The 19,500-nt window shown below is 45.4% G+C and overlaps 1 protein-coding gene across 1 annotated transcript in view; it reads right to left on the bottom strand.

The window, feature by feature from the left end:
* The window catches only part of CD109 (CD109 molecule), a 138,414-nt gene that overhangs the window by 87,618 nt on the left and 31,296 nt on the right, over nt 1–19,500 (bottom strand). The window contains exon 5 of the mRNA XM_070376204.1: nt 13,990–14,115. Coding sequence (XP_070232305.1) covers nt 13,990–14,115 — 126 coding nt within the window. The remainder of the gene's footprint in view (nt 1–13,989; nt 14,116–19,500) is intronic.

Raw genomic sequence — 19,500 nt, 5'->3', positions numbered from 1 at the left:
TTAAGTTCTTTGCTAATTATATGGTAAAAATCAAAGAGGGGGAAAGAAAAGATATTACATGACTACTACTATGCCAAAGCCTTTGACTGTGTGGATCACAATAAACTGTGGAAAATTCTTCAAGAGATGGGAATACCAGACCACCTGATCTGCCTCTTGAGAAACCTATATGCAGGTCAGGAAGCAACAGTTAGAACTGGACGTGGAATAACAGACTGGTTCCAAATAGGAAAAAGAGTACGTCAAGGCTGTATATTGTCACCCTATTTATTTAACTTATATGCAGAGTGCATCATGAGAAATGTTGGACTAGAAGAAACACAAGCTGGAATCAAGACTGCCGGGAGAAATATCAATAACCTCAGATATGCAGATGACACCACCCTTATGGCAGAAAGTGAAGAGGAACTCAAAAGCCTCTTGATGAAAGTGAAAGTGGAGAGTGAAAAAGTTGGCTTAAAGCTCAACATTCAGAAAACGAAGATCATGGCATCCGGTCCCATCACTTCATGGGAAATAGATGGGGAAACAGTGGAAATAGTGTCAGACTTTATTTTTCTGGGCTCCAAAATCACTGCAGATGGTGACTGCAGCCATGAAATTAAAAGACGTTTACTCCTTGGAAGGAAAGTTACGACCAACCTAGATAGCATATTGAAAAGCAGAGACATTACTTTGCCAACAAAGGTCTGTCTAGTCAAGGCTATGGTTTTTCCTGTGGTCATGTATGGATGTGAGAGTTGGACTGTGAAGAAGGCTGAGCACCAAAGAATTGATGCTTTTGAACTGTGGTGTTGGAGAAGACTCTTGAGAGTCCCTTGGACTGCAAGGAGATCCAACCAGTCCATTCTGAAGGAGATCAGCCCTGGGATTTCTTTGGAAGGAATGATGCTAAAGCTGAAACTCCAGTACTTTGGCCACCTCATGCCAAGAGTTGACTCATTGGCAAAGACTCTAATGCTGGGAGGGATTGGGGGCAAGAGGAGAAGGGGACGACAGAGGATGAGATGGCTGGATGGCATCACTGACTCGATGGACATGAGTCTGAGTGAACTCCGGGAGTTGGTGAGGGACAGGGAGGCCTGGCATGCTGCGATTCATGGGGCCGCAAAGAGTCGGACACGACTGAGCGACTGATCTGATCTGATCTGACTGTTCTGTAGGTAATTAAGGCTAAGGTCTTCCCAGGTGGCTCCAGTGGTAAAGAATGTGCCTGCCAATGCAGGAGACACAAGAGACATTGGTTTGATCCTGGGTCAGGATGATCCCCTGGAGAAGGGCATGGCAACCCACTCCAGTATTCTTGCCTGGAGAATTCCATGTACAGAGGAGCCTGGCGGGCTACAGTCCATGGGGTTGCAAAGAGTCAGACATGACTGAAGCAACTTAGCAACATCATCATCATTAGGAATATTAGTAGGGATCTGAATAAAGCTAAAAATAGAGAAATTTCCTGTTGTATATATTAGGTGGGGAAAAACACAAGTCAGTAAACATCTAAAGATGATAAGACACAGTTCCTACTTTCAAATAGGGTCAGGGAAGCTCACAGTCAAGGAAAGCTTCATTTAAGACTGCAAAGAGCTCAGGCTTCCCTGGTGGTCTAGTGGTTAAGAATCTGCCTGCCAACCCAGAGAACACAGGTTCAATCCCTGATCCTGGAAGATCCCACATGCCACAGAGCAACGAAGCCCATGTGCCACAGCTACTGAGCCTGCATGCCCTAGAGCCTGTGCCCTGCCACAAGAGAAGCCAGGCAATGAGAAGCCCACCCACTGCAACTAGAGACAAGCCCCTTCCCTCTGCAATTAGAGAGAGCCCGTGGGCAGCAATGAAGACCCAGCACAGTCAATAAACAAATAAACTTTTTTTAAAAAGAATGAATGCAAAAAACTCTAGACTGAGGAGTCATGAGACTATGGCCAAGTCATTCTAACTATAAATTCCAGTTCCCTCAGCTATAAAGTAGAGGATTTTGATCAGAGAACTTGCAAGCCTCTTTACACCTTAAAATTCCACGTGTCAACTGGATGGAGGTGGAGTGCCTGCAGGGCTGAGAGGGGGCCAGTGGGGTGGGTGGGGGGTGGACCGAGGATGAGAGCTAGGGGACAGGCTGCAAAGCTGGCAGCAGGCCCCGTGGGGCGGGAGCCTTGTGGGTGTGAAACCCAGTCCCACAAGAAGTGAGCTCCCTTACTAAGTTTATGACTAATCCCTCTATCCGAAACTTATACCCATTCTTGTCCCCTCTGACCTCAAGCCTGTGCTAGCTGAATGCTAATCAACCAGAGTCAGATGACTAAAATCATGGTGGTTGTTGATAACACCATTGCTGTACTAAAACTGATGTTGTGGACATTGTCATTAACACACAAACTCAGGCTATTTCTCTGGGGCAAGATGAGCTTACAGATGCCTGAGCCATGGATCACGGGGCCAGAGAACTGTAAACCAGAGACAGCCTGACCCTCAAAACTGCAAATAAAGAAACGTCACAAGATGACCATTAATCTTAGCCTCTTCATTCTTTTCCTTAAGAAACGCCCCAATTCACAGACCCAGCTGGAGTGGCTGGTCCCCCCACTCCATTGCTTAGAGCCCTGCAATAAACTTTTCTGCAAACACCGTCCACAGCAACGAAAGATCCCACATGAAGCAATGAAGATCTTGCGAGCAACAACGAAGAACCAATGCAGCCTAATTAATTAATTAACTAATCTTCTTATAGATTCACAGACGTAGAAAGCAAACTTATGGCTACCAAAGGGGAAGGAGGTGGTGGATAAATTAGGAGTTCAGAATTAACAGATATACACTACTATACATATGATAGATAAGCAACAAGGACCTACTGCACAGTACAGGGAACTATATTCAATATTTTGTAATAACCTGTAATAAAAAAGGATCTGAAAAAGAATAGATATAGGTGTGTATAACTGAATCACTGTGCTAACAACTGAAATTAACACAGCATTGTAAATCAGCTCTATTTCCATTTTTAAAAAAGAGATGAAATTCTAAAAAAAGAAATTAATGTCACAGAACTGAAAAAAAAAAATCTTATGGCTTATAACACCAAGCTTATACAGTCTGCTAGGTGACAGCAAGCTAATCCTCAATAAATACACTAATGGATATTACATAGTCCCTACCAGGCAACCTATATGCTGTAACATGAGTCTCCTGGACCCAAACCCTCAGTCCAAAGCACAAAGCCCTGCCTGCAGCGGTCGGAACCCGAGATCTTTTGGAAACAACCCAACTTCTGAGGAAGTGACACATGTGACTCGAAAATCATGTGAAACAGGTGGGCATTCACCCCACCACTGCATCTCGCATGCCCTGGTTTTTTAAATACTTATTTTTTATTTATCTATTTGGCTTCTCCAGGTCTTAGCTGCAGAACATGGGATCTAGTTCCTTGACCAGGAATCAAACCCAGGTCCCCTACGTCGGGAGTACAGCGTCTCAGCCACAGTGGAACACCAGGGGAGTCCCAGCCAGCCCCATCGGCATCTGCATTCAAACAAAAAGGCGACCATCTCAAAACAGCAACTGCTGCACATATTAAACAGTTTGCTGTTATAGAGCTGAAAGTATCAGGAAACCTCGCTTCCAGTCCTGACCCTACTATAATACCACCCGAATTCAAACAAGTCACTTAGATTCTTCTTCCATCAAAAGAGGAGATGGGTCTAAGTAAGAGGCTCGCTAAGATCCTCTCCAGCACTTAAGCCCTGTGAGATGCGCTGATGGGCTTCTCAGACCTCATTTCATTGAGGATCTGCAACTGCAACTGCAAAGTCACTTCAGTCGTGTCTAACTCTGTGCGATCCCAGAGACGGCAGCCCACCAGGCTCCCCAATTCCTGGGATTCTCCAGGCAAGAACACTGGAGTGGGTTGCCATTTCCTTCTCCAATGCATGAAAGTAAAAAGTGAAAGTGAAGTCACTCAGTCGTATCTGACTCTTAGCAACCCCATGGACTGCAGCCTACCAGGCTCCTCTGTCCATAGGATTTTTCAGGCAAGAGTACTGGAGTGGGGTGCCGTTGCTTTCTCTGATTCATTGAGGATCAGGACATGCTAAAATCTGACCCCAAAGTTTTCTGACTCAAGAGAGTGGTTGGTAAGAGACCATGTGAGAGGAAGGGCATCCCGGGAGTAGCTTCTAAAGGAAGAACAAGACAAGGAACTCCTCACATCAATAGCCTGGAGCCAGAATTTAATAAAATGCGCACCCCCAAGGTCTGACAATAGCAGATCAAATGACCCAATACAGCCACAGGAATAAAACAGCACAAAACTTGTGTGTGTGCATCTTGAATTTCACAAGAGACCAGGATATTCAGATCTCGACTGAAATCTTTTTTAATCTTCAAATCAGAAAGTGCAGAATATTAATCCAAAAGGCCTGTTTCCTACTGGCCTACAGGTGCATCAAATACAGCAACTATGTATATACCCTCAAAATGAAAAGATATGAACATATCTCTACTAAGTTGCAGTCTCATATAGAAGAGTGGGACTATAAGTCAAAGAACTTCACAAAGGACAATGACCAGTAGCAACAGTTTAGGAGAAACTGTTCAATCACTCCATCCATTCATCCATTCTGTCATCCTACAAACATAAATGAGCTACTACAACAGGACAGAATCAAAGTGAAAATTAATCATATGGAACTCCTGTCTTATGGAAGCAATACAAGTGCCCATTAACAGACGACTGGCTTAGGAAGATATGAGATAGATATATATGTATATATATAATGGAATATTACTTGGCCATAAAAAAGAATAAAATACTACCATTTCCAATAACACGAACAAATGTAGGGAATTTTACAATTAGTTAAATAGGTCAGAGAAAGATAAATACTACGATATACTATATGTGGAATCAATAATAATACAAATTAATCTATATACAAAACAGAAACACATTCACAAACATAAAACAAATGTATTATTACCAAAGGAGAGAGGGATAGGTAAGAGACAAATTAGGAATATGGGATTAAGGGATACAAACTATCAATACTATACACAAAACAGAGAAGCTACAAGGATTTATAACACAGGAAATTTTACCCAATATCTTGTAATAACCTGTAATGGAATATAATCTGAAAAAAGACAAATCACTATGCCATATACATATGAAATTAACATAATATTTTAAATCAACTATACTTCAATTAAAGAAAAGAACTTGAGTCTTCAAGGAGCTCACAGTTACTAAATTGTGACTCTGAGTCTATTAAATAAAGCAGTCATATTTTGTAAAACTACACTGATCAAAGTTTGGAAAGATGAAACAAATTCTGGAAATTGATGGTGCTAATTTTACAACAATGTGAATGTACTTGATGCTACTGAACTATACACTTAAAATGGCTAAAACAGCAGATTTTATGTTATCAACACCTTATCACAAGAAAAAAAAAAAAGAGAAATAGAGAAAGAGAAAACTACATGAGAAAGTGCTACAGTATAAATGTTGTGTAAAAGCACCCAGGGAAGAATGGAGAAGGAATTGCTTGCCTTCGCCAGTTGATACTCTAAAATATCAAAATTCTAAAACTGACTCCCCCTTCCTTTTTTCACTGCACATGCAAGCAAGAACTTAAGATCTTCTCCCCACCAAAAGCAGCCTTCTTTCAAGCAGAGCTGGCAAAAGGATTTTGGAGGCCACACCCACAATCCAGAGAGAATATACTATTAGGTGACATGTTACAGGGGGTCCATGCCCTGTTCATTTGTCATCACCAGCCAGAGGGGGTCACCAGACGCTACTTGTAGAGTGTTTCAAGTTCAACAAGTGTCAAACAAAGATCTGCTTTCTCGCAAACGACAATGGCTCCAGAAAAACCTTGCGAGCAGAAGCAAACTCACCAGAGAACAGTTGAGCAGAAAGATAAGCAGAGATAGAAAGAGAAGGAGAACCTGAAAGGCTGTAAGAAGCCAGGCGGTGCCCCGTTACCTGACCTTCCTGAGCAACCAGCTCAGGAGAAAGGAGATATCACTGTTACCAACAAAGGAACGATTCCGTGCAGGCTGCTTTTGAATTACACAACAACTTTACACCCACAGACTAGCACACAGGGCTCAAAAAACAGTGATCCCAGGCCTCGGGGCTACCGAGCTTTCTGCCTTCTGCTTCTTGTCCGCTAGCCCAGCGCTGGCCGAAGATCAAAACAAGGGCTGAGAAACTGCAGCCGGCTACAGACTAAAGAGATTATGAGGTCATCTGGCTCAGGGGTTCCAGTGCCAGCTGTGCCTCCAAATCTCCAGGGAGGCTGTTGAAGAAACCGAGTGTGCCCCTCAGACCTGCGTTAGGAAGTCTAGGCTGCCAGAGGGCTGTGCAGAGCTACTTGCCTGCAGGGAGAGGTAAGCAGCCCAGTCTCACCACCAGGGCACTCAAAGAATAAGTCAGGGGCTGGCCTTCCCCACGACCTGATACTGCCTCCCGTTCGAAGACAGAAACTGAAGAGGCCGAGCTGCGGGCGTGGAGCAGCACTTCTCAAACCGCAGCCCTGAAAACAGACAGGATTTCCTAGAGTGCTAATGCTGCTGCTGCTTAGTCACTCAGTCGTGTCCGACTCTTTGCAACCCCATGGACTGTAGCCACCAGGCTCCTCTGTCCATGGGATTTCCCAGGCAAGAATACTGGAGTGGACTGCCGTTTCCTCCTCCAGGGGATCTTCCCAACTCAGGGATTGAACCCGTATCTAAAATGCAGATCCTTAGGTCCCTACCAGCAGTACTGACTAGTGATCTAGGGGTGGGGCCTGGGTTGTATAACCTGAACAAGAGCTGCCGTCAGCAGATTCTTAGGCACGCGAGCACGCAGGAACCACTGCTAAGTTTCAGCAGCGGGAGCCACACCAACCTCTCTGGGAGGAAAGACAGGTTGTCTCCCCCTTCCCCTGAGGAAAGAGGGCACAGAGCTATGACATCCAGTAGCGGGGCTCTCTCTGTGACTCTGCCCTTCCTCCGGGTCCTCAGAGGACTGTCACTGATACCTGGAACTCTGGGCCAGTACAGGAACTCTACGCTGAGTACAGGGAGAAGGCCGTTTGGCAAGATCCCTCCTACCTCCTAGAAGCTTGGTATTCAGACACCAACGCCAGCCTCTCTTAAAGAACCTCTGCTGCTGCTGCTAAGTCGCTGCAGTTGTGTCCAACTCTGTGCGACCCCATAGACGGCAGCCCACCACGCTCCTCTGTCCCTGAGATTCTCCAGGCAAGAACACTGGAGTGGGTTACCATTTCCTTCTCCAAAAGAACCTCTAATACTACCCTAAGGGACTTCCCTGATGGTCCAGTGGCTGAGACTCCATGCGCCCAATGCAGGGAGCCGGGTTCAACCCCAGGTCAGGGGATTGAATGCCACAACTAAGACCTGGCATAGCCAAGTAAATAATGTTTTTTAAAAAGCAGAGGAGGCATCTCCTGGTCTCTGAAATGTATTTAAAAAAGAAGAAAAAGAGAAAGCTCTAAAACTGCCTTCTAGTAACCTGGAATAACAATTTACAATCACAGATGTCAGAAAATTGGCATCTAAATCTGGAATATACATACAACAGAAGGTTATTCATCATTAAAAAGGAAATTCTGACACACACTGTAACACGGATGAATTTTGAAGACATTAAATTAAGTGGGTTAAAGTCACAAAAAAGACAAATATTGCATGAGTCCACTTATATGAGGTACTTAGAGGAGTCAAAATCATAGAGACAGGAAGAGGAACGGTGGGTGCCTGGGGCTGAGAGGGGGGAAATGGGCAATTACTGGTTAATACGTACTGAGTTTCAGTTTTGCAAGATGAATAAGCTTCTGGAGACAGATGGTGGTGACAGTCGCACAAGACTGTGAATGTATTTAATACCACTGAACTGTACACTTAAAAATACTTAAGACAGTAAATCTGTTATATATATTTTACTATACACACACACACAAATAGGGAGCAAATAAAAAATTTTGCAACTACTTGGGAGAACTAAGGATACCAGTCAAAAGATAAAGCAGTTAGAGAAATACTACAAAAAATTCAAGTACAAGCAATACCTAACTTTCAAAACAAATTATCTTCCCAGGATAGTTAGGTAGTTTGGAATAGACATATACACGCAGCTATATTTAAAAAGTAGGACCCACAAGGTCCTACTGTACAGGACAGTGAACTATGGTCAATGTTACACGGCAGCCTGGGTGGGAGGGGAATTTGGGGGAGAATGGATACATGCATATGTCACCAGGGAGGGGTATTACACCTGGAGGAGCACCTCTGAGGGGAGAGCCTGGTGCTCCAGGAAATTAAGGAAAACCTGATGGAAAAGGCCGGGAAAGGGGGAAGGGAGCAAAGTGTGGAACAGCTGGGCAGGACGGGGATTGTTCTCAGGAGCAGTACAGCCCCCAGTGTAGCCAAGAACTACTCTCATCCAATGCAACTATGCAAATTAAGTATACGCATAAATATCAGGCAACAAAGTCAGCTTTCTAACTAAATCTTACTCATTTTAAGAGGGTTTAAAAATAATAATCATCAAGACTTGCTTTACAATACTGCCACTCTGATCATCTGCACATCACTACAAATCAAAGCTCTGGGAAGTCCTGTATTTTTAATATATTGTCCTTCAGCAGTAATACTAAGATCATGCCATATTTTTTCTAGAGACAAAAATGGAATTTCAAAACACTATCCCAAAAATAGGTATTTTCTCCTCCCAAAGATTTACACCAAGAATGGTCACTGCCTTGAAAAAATTTTGTTTAAATAATAAATGTATTTACTCTATAATCATTATTCATAGCTAAAAGGAAAAGAATTTAATAATAAGCAACAGAGTCTTTGAATGCTGTGCAGGAGTCAAAGAAAGATAAAAAACCAGAGACCAAAGCTTGGGTTGGGTTGCTTCCCCTAACATTTCTTTGACTATACTGACCTCTGGTGGCCACTGGAGGACTTTTTTTTTTTTTTTTTGACTGGACTGAGAGGCTTTTTTTTTTTTTTAATTTAAAAGATGCTTTATTCCTTGGCGGAGAAGGCAATGGCACCCCACTCCAGTACTCTTGCCTGGAAAATCCCATGGACGGAGGAGCCTGGTAGGCTGCAGTCCATGGGGTCGCTAAGAGTCGGACACGACTGAGCGACTTCACTTTCTCTTTTCACTTTCATGCACTGGAGAAGGACATGGCAACCCACTCCAGTGTTCTTGCCTGGAGAATCCCAGGGACGGGGGAGCCTGGTGGGTTGCCATCTATGGGGTCGCACAGAGTCGGACACGACTGAAGTGACTTAGCATAGCATTACTCCTTGGAAGGAAAGTTATGACCAACCTAGATAGCATATTCAAAAGCAGAGACATTACTCTGCCCACAAAGGTTCGTCTAGTCAAGGCTATGGTTTTTCCTGTGGTCATGTATGGACGTGAGAGTTGGACTGTGAAGAAGGCTGAACGCCAAAGAATTGATGCTTTTGAACTGTGGTGTTGGAGAAGACTCTTGAGAGTCCCTTGGACTGCAAGGAGATCCAACCAGTCCAGCCTGAAGGAGATCAGTCCTGGGATTTCTTTGGAAGGAATGATGCTAAAGCTGAAACTCCAGTACTTTGGCCACCTCATGGGAAGAGCTGACTCATTGGCAAAGACTCTGATGCTGGGAGGGATTGGGGGCAGATGGAGAAGGGGACGACAGAGGATGAGATGGCTGGATGGCATCACTGACTTGATGGACATGAGTCTGAGTGAACTCCGGGAGTTGGTGAGGGACAGGGAGGCCTGGCGTGCTGCGATTCATGGGGCCGCAAAGAGTCGGACACGACTGAGCGACTGATCTGATCTGATCTGATCTGAGCGACTTTTTTTAATAAAGGAGTCTATTTTCCCTTGGGTTTCCCTGGTGGCTTAGTGGTAAAGAATTCACCTGCCAATGCAGGAAACACGGGTTGGATTCCTGGGTGGGGAAGATCCCCTGGAGAAGCAAATCGCAACCCACTCTAGTATGCTTGTCTGGAAAATCCCACGGAGGATTCGGTGAGCTTGGCAGGCTACACTTCATGGGGTTGCAAAAGAGTGGGTCATGACTTAATGACTAAACATTTTGTGTGCCTTAACATTATTATCACCTAGGGGAATCCTTTCACAATGTCTCTGCATATTAAATCATCACACTGTACACTAAATATTCTACAATTTTATTTGCCAATTATACCTCAATAAAGCTAGAGGGAAAACACATCTTAACACCAATAACAAGTTCCTAATGAATATGCCTGTCTTCAGAAGGATAAAGATGTTTATAGAATGTGGAAAGAGGACATTACATTTAGTAATGTCTTGAACATTATTACTTCAAGACCAATGACTGTTATATAGTTTTCATGCGTCCACATAACAAGCACACACTGACTTCCACCTTGTGGAAAAGCACTGTGCTGGGTCTCAAAGACACAAGGAAACAAGCCCCTGCCTGTCAGGGCCTGGCAACCGAGTGACAGGAATGAACCAGGAGATGCACAGCGTGCTACGCAAACCTCCCGAGGGGTCAGGCCATCACAGACGATGCCTGAAGATAAATGCCAGGAGCCAGAAAAACGGCAGAAAAGCGGCTTTCCAGCCGGAGAGAGCAGAAAGGCTCTGGGACAGAACAGACTGGCCAGTTTAGGAAATTTAGGGGATAATACATCTAAAGCATAGCATCCAAGAGTGAGAGCAGCCCTTAACAAGGCCAAAGAGTTAGGCAAGATTTTGTGAATGTTTTCTAATTTTTCAAGCACTTAAATTTCCTTAAGAGCATTTATCTTTTTTTTTTTTTTTTTTTTGGCTAGTAAATCAATAACACAGGTCAAGTCCACAAAAAAAGAAACTACTGCATGAGAAATCCGGTCATTCTTTCTCCCTACAGTCTCAGCCTTTCTCCACTCTTCTAGTCTCCTTTCTCCTCTAGTGCATATTCTGTGCACCACTCACTGAACAAATTAATCCCTCAGAGGCTGCTACCATAAGGCTGAGGTGGTCCCATCCAACCACTGTGCGGAGGTGGCTTCTGAATGGGCCAGTGACGGACACCTGACTCCGTGACCCACCCATAAACTGCCAGCACCCGTGCAGAGGCTTGACTGCAGGACGATGAGGATGATGGTTACTAGGCTGAGTCAGTGCGCTCAGCCCAGACCGAGACCAGAGAGGATGAGAAGAGCACGGGGAATGAGGTGACCACAAGGACAGAGGGGGGCCGCTGGCTCCAGAGCACGGCGCTCAGCTGACAGCAGACACCACCCTCTCTGCCCCCTGGAGGCCTGAGCGAGACTCCCTCTGCAGGAACCTGACCGGCCTCACCGAGCGCCTCACGCGTCCTCTGCGGCTGCGTAACCTCAAGTTCCTCCATCACCCTCAGGTCACTTAATATTTATCGTGTGAGTTGTCTCCCCCACAATAGTCTTTGAAGACAAGGATCAGCTGGTCAGCTTCCCAGTACCACAGCACAGTACTAGAAGCTCTCAACACGTATTTGATGAACAGCGGACGGACGGACGGACGGACAAACGGCTGGCTCCTGGGAAAATTGTAGTGAAACCCAACTGGGGGGACAGAGAATGAAGTCCTAATGCCCTAAAACTCACACCGCGCTTCCTAACCCTCAGCTCTCCCCGGCCCCCAGGCCGCGGCGCTCTCCTCCACCCTCCCGCCCGCTACAGGAAACCTCCTCATGAGAGCCCCGGTCTCACGAAACACCCTGTCCTGCTCTTCAAGCTCGGCGTCTGTGCCACCCGGAGCTCACCTCCTGGCTCTCTGCCCGTAATTCCCCGCGTGCTTTCTCGCTTCCTCTGCAGCACAGCCTCGCCATGAGCCGAGCGTGCACTTTATCCCCACGCAGACGCTCCAAAACCACGTGCTGACTAAGGGGCTTAGTTCTGCTTTTCAGAAGTGGCCCCCCAAAAAATTTTAACTAAAGGAAATCTGTTTTCATTTTTTATTTATTAAGTACTTGGTATTTTTCCCTCAGCTCACATGCTAATGAATGATTATTCCTTCTAATAAAGTGATTCTCAGATGGAGAATGTGTGTGTGTGTTAGTAACTCAGTCATGTCTCACTCTTTTGTGACCCCATGGACTTTAGCCTGCCAGGCTCCTCTGTCCATGGAATTCTCCAGGCAAGAATACTGGAGTGGGCAGCCTTTCCCTTCTCCAGGGAATCTTGCCAATCCAGGGATTGAACCCAGGTCTCCTGCCTTGCAGGCAGATTCTTTACCATCTGAGCCACCAGGGAAGCCCTCTCCAAAGGAGAAGGGAGAGGGTATTTTTCAAAGGGGACACTTGTCTGTAGACATGTCTGGCTGCCACGACCTGGAGGGGGGAGAAGCTACTGGCAGTTAGCAAGTAGAGAGAGATCAGAGATGCTGCTATACGTCCAACAGTGCACAAGCCAGCTCCACAACAAGGAATTTTTTACCGTAACATCAACAGTGAAAAGCTCTGTTCTAATAGGATTATTTTTTAAAGCTCCTATTTGTAAATTTATATATATTTTAATAAACTCCAAAAAAAAATCAGAAAATATTCCATGACTTTTCATACACCACAGAGTGATGCTCCAGAGAAAACCTGAGGCAGAGACACGGATGGCGTTCTAGTGCCTGTGCTGCAGATCTCAGAGCAGGGGAGCTGGCAGAAAACAAAGGAAGTAGGTGGAGGAGCCCCGTGGAAAGAAGGATAGGGAACAGAAGACTGATGTGGCTGTCTAAGGTCACTGGAGTTTTTTTTTTTGCATTGGGGTATAGCTATGACAAACCTAGACAACGTATTAAAAACCAGAGACATCACTTTGCCAACAAAGGTCCATATAGTCAAAGCTATGTTCTTTCCAGTAGTCATGTACAGATGTGAGAGTTGGACCATAAAGAAGGCTGAGCACCAAAGAACTGATGCTTTCAAACTGTGGTGCTGCAGAAGACTCTAGAGAGTCCCTTGGGCAGCAAGGAGATCCAACCAGTCCATCCTAAAGGAAATCAGTCCTAAATATTCATTGGAAGGACTGATGCTGAAGCTGAAGCTCCAGTACTTTGCCACCTGATGTGAAGAGTCGACTCACTGGAAAAGACCCTGATGCTGGGAAAGATTGAAGGCGGGAGGAGAAGGGGACGATAGAGGATGAGATGGTTGGACGGCATCACCAACTCGATGGACATGAACTTGGGAAAACCCCAGGAGATAGTGAAGGGCAAGAAAGCCTGGCGTGCTGCAGTCCATGGAGTCGCAGAGTTAGACACGACTTAGCAACTGAACAACACTAGTTGATTAAAAATGTGTGATAGCTTCAAGTGAACAGTGAAGGGACTCAGCCATACATGCATATGTATCCATTCTCCCTCAAATTCCCCTCCCATCCAGGCTGCCACATAACACTGAGCAGAGTTCCCTATGCTATACAGTAGGTCCTTATTGGTTATCCATTTTAAATACAGCAGTGTACATATCCATCCCAAACTCCCTAACTATCCCTTCCCCCCATCCTTCCCCGCTCCAGCAACCATAAGTTCATTCTCTAAGTCTCAGGTCAATGGCATTTTTAAAACAAAGATAAAGCAGTTTAGACCAATCTCTCATCAGGAGTCATCATCCTGACATAAGATTTGCCAAATCATAGCTATATATTCATTACTTAGTTTTAAAATACTCAATGCGTGCAATAACTAAGTATAATAAACATTTAATCAGCTTTATACTAAAATATGAAATGTTTTAACCTTCAAATGTTACATCAAAAGAACATGATTAAAACTCCAATATGTTACAAGACAGGTGAACCCACTGATAACAGCAAATTAAAAATAAATCACTTAAATTATCTAGATACTTATATTAATATTTTTTCTGTTCACTGAAATAAATGACTTTAGAGATCTTTTCCCCACCAGATTTATTTAAAACAGTTTAACTTTCCCCTCCCCCACCTACAAAATGTATGTATACTCACATTCACTTGAACTTGGATGGACCAGTCACCAAGTATTGGATGCGAAGATAACTGGAAAGTTTTGGAAACGACTCCAAGATCACTTTTTTCTGACAACCACTGTTGGATCAAATTTGACTTGGGATCCTACAATGAAAACCATGCATGTTAACTATATAAAACCCGCCATGAACATGTGGATCCTACCTGGTTATGAATAAGGTCCCACAGTACCCACAGGCACATGCAATATGGGGGAGCTCTTGGAAAATGTCAGCTCTACATTGGGCAAACTCCGGGAGATGGTGAGGGACAGGGAAGCCTGGCGTGCTATAGTCCATGGGGTTGCAAAGAGTCGGCCACAACTTGGCAACTGAATAACAACAAAAATACTACCAAAAAAGGCAAATAAAAGTTAATTCTTTCATCATATTCTCCTTAGAATGTCTTTATTCTGCTCTACCTTTTAATTCTTGGCACTGTATTTCCTTCCACATGAAACACCACAACACATCCATCTCCAAACCCACGCTGCTGCTCTTGCTGTAGAAGAAGATCCCACTGTGGGGATAAGAGGCCCCGTGTGTCTGGCACTCAGCCTTCTCACAACTACTCACACATCATTCAATCACTATGATTCTCCTCCAGAGGCGGATTACCCTCATATGATAGCTGAGAAAAGTAGCTCCCAGAGAGGTTAGATAAGCCCTCAACGGCAAACAGCTGGTCTAATGTCAAGGCACGAACACATGATGAAATCGAGGCTTCCAACCTATGTGTCTTTTGATTCAACAAAAGTATGTCATGAAGGTGCTTAACCAGGAGGATGCATGAAAAACACCTGAGTCTCCCAGGCTCTCCCAGACCACATCCCCATGGGCAACATCCATCTGATCCAATCCCAGCCCTGTCCTTTACTTTCCTTCTTCACATTCAGCCACCATTTTCTAACTGTTGCAGCTCATCTCTCTCCCCCAGTCTTGCCCCTCCAATGCACCTTCCCCACTGCCAAACACAAACCTGAGACTGAGGCACAGTGGCTAAAACATCTGGCACAGTTCCTGGCATGTAACAATGAACAAACATTGGCTATGATCATAATACTAGACCACCAAGTAACAACGACTTCTATTTGCCTACAGAATGAGAGCTACACTCCTTTGCATAGTTTGTTGTTGTGTAGTCGCTAACTCATGTCCAACTGTTCTGTAACCTCATGGACCGTAGCCCACCAGGCTCCTCTGTCCATGGGATTTCCCAGCCAAGAACACTGGAGCAGGCTGCCCTTTCCTCCTCCAGGGGATCCTTCTGACCCAGGGACTGAATGTGAACCTCCTGCTTGGCATGCTGATCCGCCAGGGAAGCTCTTGCACAGTTTACAGGGCTCAGTAAGCTGACCCCATCTACTGTTCTAGGCACATCTTCCTCCCAACACACAGATTTGATTGTAATTTGCTCCAAATGCCGGTGTACCTAAGCCTCTACAATTGCTGCATGGAACGCCCTCCCTTCCTTGTCCAGCTGCTGAAATGAGCTCCAAATTCTTCCTTCTCCACACGCCTCCAACAGGCAGAAGCCACCACTTCCTGAAACCTCAGGACGTCCGGAGTTCATCCCTCTTGACACGTTATTAGTGCTCAAAGCTCTCATTCATTATCTAGGTTTTTTTGGTGCTTTTGTCATTGTTACTTTGGGTTTGGAATTTCTTTGTTCCCTGGACTATGAACTCCTGGCAGTAGGGATCAAATATTTCTCCATTCTTAATTTCTATCCTCTGACTTGAGGTAGCGTTTGGGTCAGAAGAAATCCCTCTCCTCCAGCAGGAGCGAGTGTGAAAGTCGGGGTGAAAACAATGCTGACCACTGAGTAACTGGTCTAGTAAGGCAGAAACCAACTGTTAAAACCAAAGACCACAAGCAGGTCAAGAATCAGAAGGTCACCATGCTTGGCAAGCCCTGAAGCAGGCACTGCAATCAGAGCTGGCTCTCCTACCCACTGCCAAGGCGTGATACCCAGAGCTCAAAGGATCAGAAATGAAAAGCTAATACAAAAAGCTAATAAATACATGCTGTCGAATAATTAAGGAAATGCAAGTGAAAACAATGAAAGGCCATTTTTCTTCTGTCACACTGACAAAAAGAAAATAATTCCCAGGGTTGCTTAAAATTTAGGCAAAGAAACGCGTACAGTCTACTGATACATTACTTTGGTGAAGGTACCCATTTTTCCCACAGCCCTACAAACAAAGGAAACCCACACTGAAGGCTTTGATGACCTAGAGGACCTGGGGGTTGGGTGTGAATGAGATAAATCCCTCTCGTTTCCCAGGCTTGTCTAGGACCTGGGCATGTCACCAACCAGGTAGACACAGAGAACGGAGAAAGGCCAGAGGTCCTTCCAGGGCACACGAGGATCTGAACAGGCACACCACAGCAGAGCATTTGCACGTGGTCACCTCCTGCTGGGATGCACACAGCACAGCGAAGGGTGATGTGAACAGTGCCCCTGTCGCAGATGGAACAGTCACATGGCTGGAGACACAGGGAAAGTGGTCCCCCGTGCTCTCTGGGTCACCTCCGCACAGCTTGGGCTCTCCGTCAGCTTCCTCTGCACAGCACAGTGCCTGCTGCCTATGCCACACCCTCTCGAGCAATAAACTAACCCTGGCTAGAGAAGGCAAGGATCTCTGCCACTCTCCGGAGTCCCGGATTATGCACAGAGTGGCTCAGTGGCCAAGGATCTGCCTACCAGTGAAGGAGACAAAGGTTCGATCCCTGGGCCGGAAGATCCCCTGGGAGAAGGAAATGGCAACCCAACCCACTACAGAATTCTTGCCTGGAAAACTCCATGGACAGAGGAGCCTGGCAAACTACAGTGCATGGGGTCGCAAAGAGTCGGACATGACTGAGCACAGCACACACACGTTAAGTGTCTAGCATGTAGAATTAAAGACGTCAAGTCACTGAAATGTGGCAGCCCCTCCTCTGGCCAAGGATGAGGTCCTGGGTTTGCCACCACTGCTCCAGGCCAAAGCGTCAGAGCACAGCCACAGACGGGATGGACCCCAGGCCAGCCGCTGTGCCCACAAAACCATCCACCTGTACCAGGAGCAACAACCTCATGAGCAAGGGCAGCAGGGTAGAAAAGAGCGAGCCAGTGACCACCTCGCTGTCGTGCTCAGTCACCTCAGGCGTGTCCGACTCTTTGCGACCCCATGGACTGTAGCCCTCCAGGCTCAGAGCTCTGTCCACGGAATTCTCCAGGCAAGAATACTGGAGTGGGTAGCCATTCCCTTCCCAGCGGATTTTACCAACCCAGGAATCAAATCCACGTCTCCTGTGTCTTCTGTATTGCAGGCGGATTCTTTACCCACTGAGCCACCTAGGAAGCCCCCAGTCACACTGTTGAAACACTTATATTTCCATTGTGTAAGGACAAACTGGCTGCAGATGGCCAGAATTAGGAGAAAGAAGCTTATATTACCATAAACGGGCCCCTGAATCCCCTTGGCTTCCTGAGAAAGCCAGTCAGTAGATCAGAGGAATTAACCAATGATCCCAGAAAAACACAGAAGTGTCTGAACATGCTATGATGGTCAATATTTTAGGTACATCCTACCATGAGTCACTCTTGGCTGGGCAACATGGGCCCCCAACAGTTGGTCTCATGTAGACCCAAGATGCATTCTCCACACTCACCTGCAGGGCGCGCTGTGCTAGCAAGTACAACTTTGTCCACATCAGGGGCTCTCACTACACTAAAGACCTACTTTTTTCTGGGAAATTTTTCCAAGAAAGATGTAGGAAATATCACAGTCTGATGAACCAGGCCCAAAGGACTGTTTTCAGAGGGAGGAGGGCAGGGGCCCAAACACCGTGGGTTCCTGGTAGAATTTCAGTCTAAATTCTCCTCCCTGGGGCTTGTAGCTCAGCTGGTTAAGAATCTTCCTGCAATACGGGAGACCTGGGTTCAATCCCTGGGTTGGGAAGACTTCCTGCAGGAGGGAAAGGCTACCCACTCCAGTATTCTGGCCTGGAGAATTCCATGGACTGTACAGTCCATGGGGTCGCAAAGAGTCGGACACGACTGAGAGACTTTCACTTCACTTGACCGAGGGAGCCACCCACCAGCCAGGCCAGCAGGATCCCTTGGAACCAGAAGCAGCAAAAGGAAGGTCTCTCCATGCACTTCCGGGAAAGACAAATGTGTCAGGCCAAGTCCAAAATCTGAGACAGGAGCCCAGCGAATCCACAAAACAGAATCAGCAGGGTTCCTTCTGGGTTAACGCCTAGAACAGACCATTTATCCAGGGCTGACTTGTACTCAACTGAGACAGAAAACAGGCAGATCTAATGCAAACAGCCAGACACAGACAGACATTAACTTCTGAATCCTTCTTTTACACAGAGCACTCAGTATTTGTGGACAAAGGATGACGGACAGTATGAATGGCATCCATAAACACCATTCAGAGTTATATGAATTTAGAAATGCTGTTCACTATGGCGACCTGCTTTATTCCAACACAGCAAAGGCAGAAATTCACAGAGCTGCAAATTCTGAACTAATACCAGTGCCATTCAAGAAATCTGCATTGAACATGCCAACCCATGTGGTATTTGCTACAAACATATCTTGGCTTTAAGTTATATGTATACATGTTTGTTTGCTAGATTTCTGTGTTTGTTTAACTTATAACAACAACAACTACTAAGAAGAATAGGAAGATACTGAAATAAAAAGCCTAAATTTACCTTCCAGTCTGTTATTCGTCAGAACATTTAGGATAACCGATGTGCTGGGACTGAGGGGATTTTTCAAAAGAGAGTCCCAGCAAACTGGGATGAGTTGCTCACCCAATTTCTATGCCATTTTTCAAATGTCTAATATTCTCCTCGGCTTACATGTAGAAAACCAGGTCCACCTGGATCTCAGCCATCTTCAGCTTGGTTCTCACTAGAAAGCACTCGGTCTGCTAACCACACTGCTTTCAGAGCTTGGAGTGTTCCAGCAGCAGAGGCCAAAGACTTCCTGCCAAATGGGGTTCCTACAGCTAGCTAATGTTTAGTGAGCATGTTCTATGCACTAAACACAGTTCTAAATGCTCTACTTGAACTCCCTCACAAAATCCTCATAAAGGTATTATTATTTTTATGCATTTTACAAATAAGGAAACCAAGGCTCAGAGATTTTGATTCATCTCCTCAAGGTCACAGAGCTAGCACCTCTAAGCACTTCTTAGAGCAGAGCGATCCTTCTAAAATCTTAAGTCAAATCATATCATGCCTCTCCTTAGAATTCTCCAGTGAATTTTCATTTCCCTCACAGTAAAATCCAAGGTCCATATCATAGCCAAGAAAATCCTGTACAGCCCCTCTTCCAGTCAACCTACTTATACCTGATTTATCTCCTAATATTGTCCACTCACTTTCTGGTCAACAGTGCTCTGCTAGTTTACTCCCCCAATGGCCCTAACAAGTTCCTACCACAGGACCTTTGCATATGCCATTCCCTCTGTTTGTAGGGTCTACT

Source organism: Bos mutus, chromosome 9 (genome assembly GCF_027580195.1).
Source record: "Bos mutus isolate GX-2022 chromosome 9, NWIPB_WYAK_1.1, whole genome shotgun sequence".
Classification (NCBI taxonomy): Eukaryota; Metazoa; Chordata; class Mammalia; order Artiodactyla; family Bovidae; genus Bos; species Bos mutus.
The sequence above is the reverse complement of the archived record's forward strand: the minus strand, read 5'-3'. Positions and strand labels throughout refer to the sequence as shown.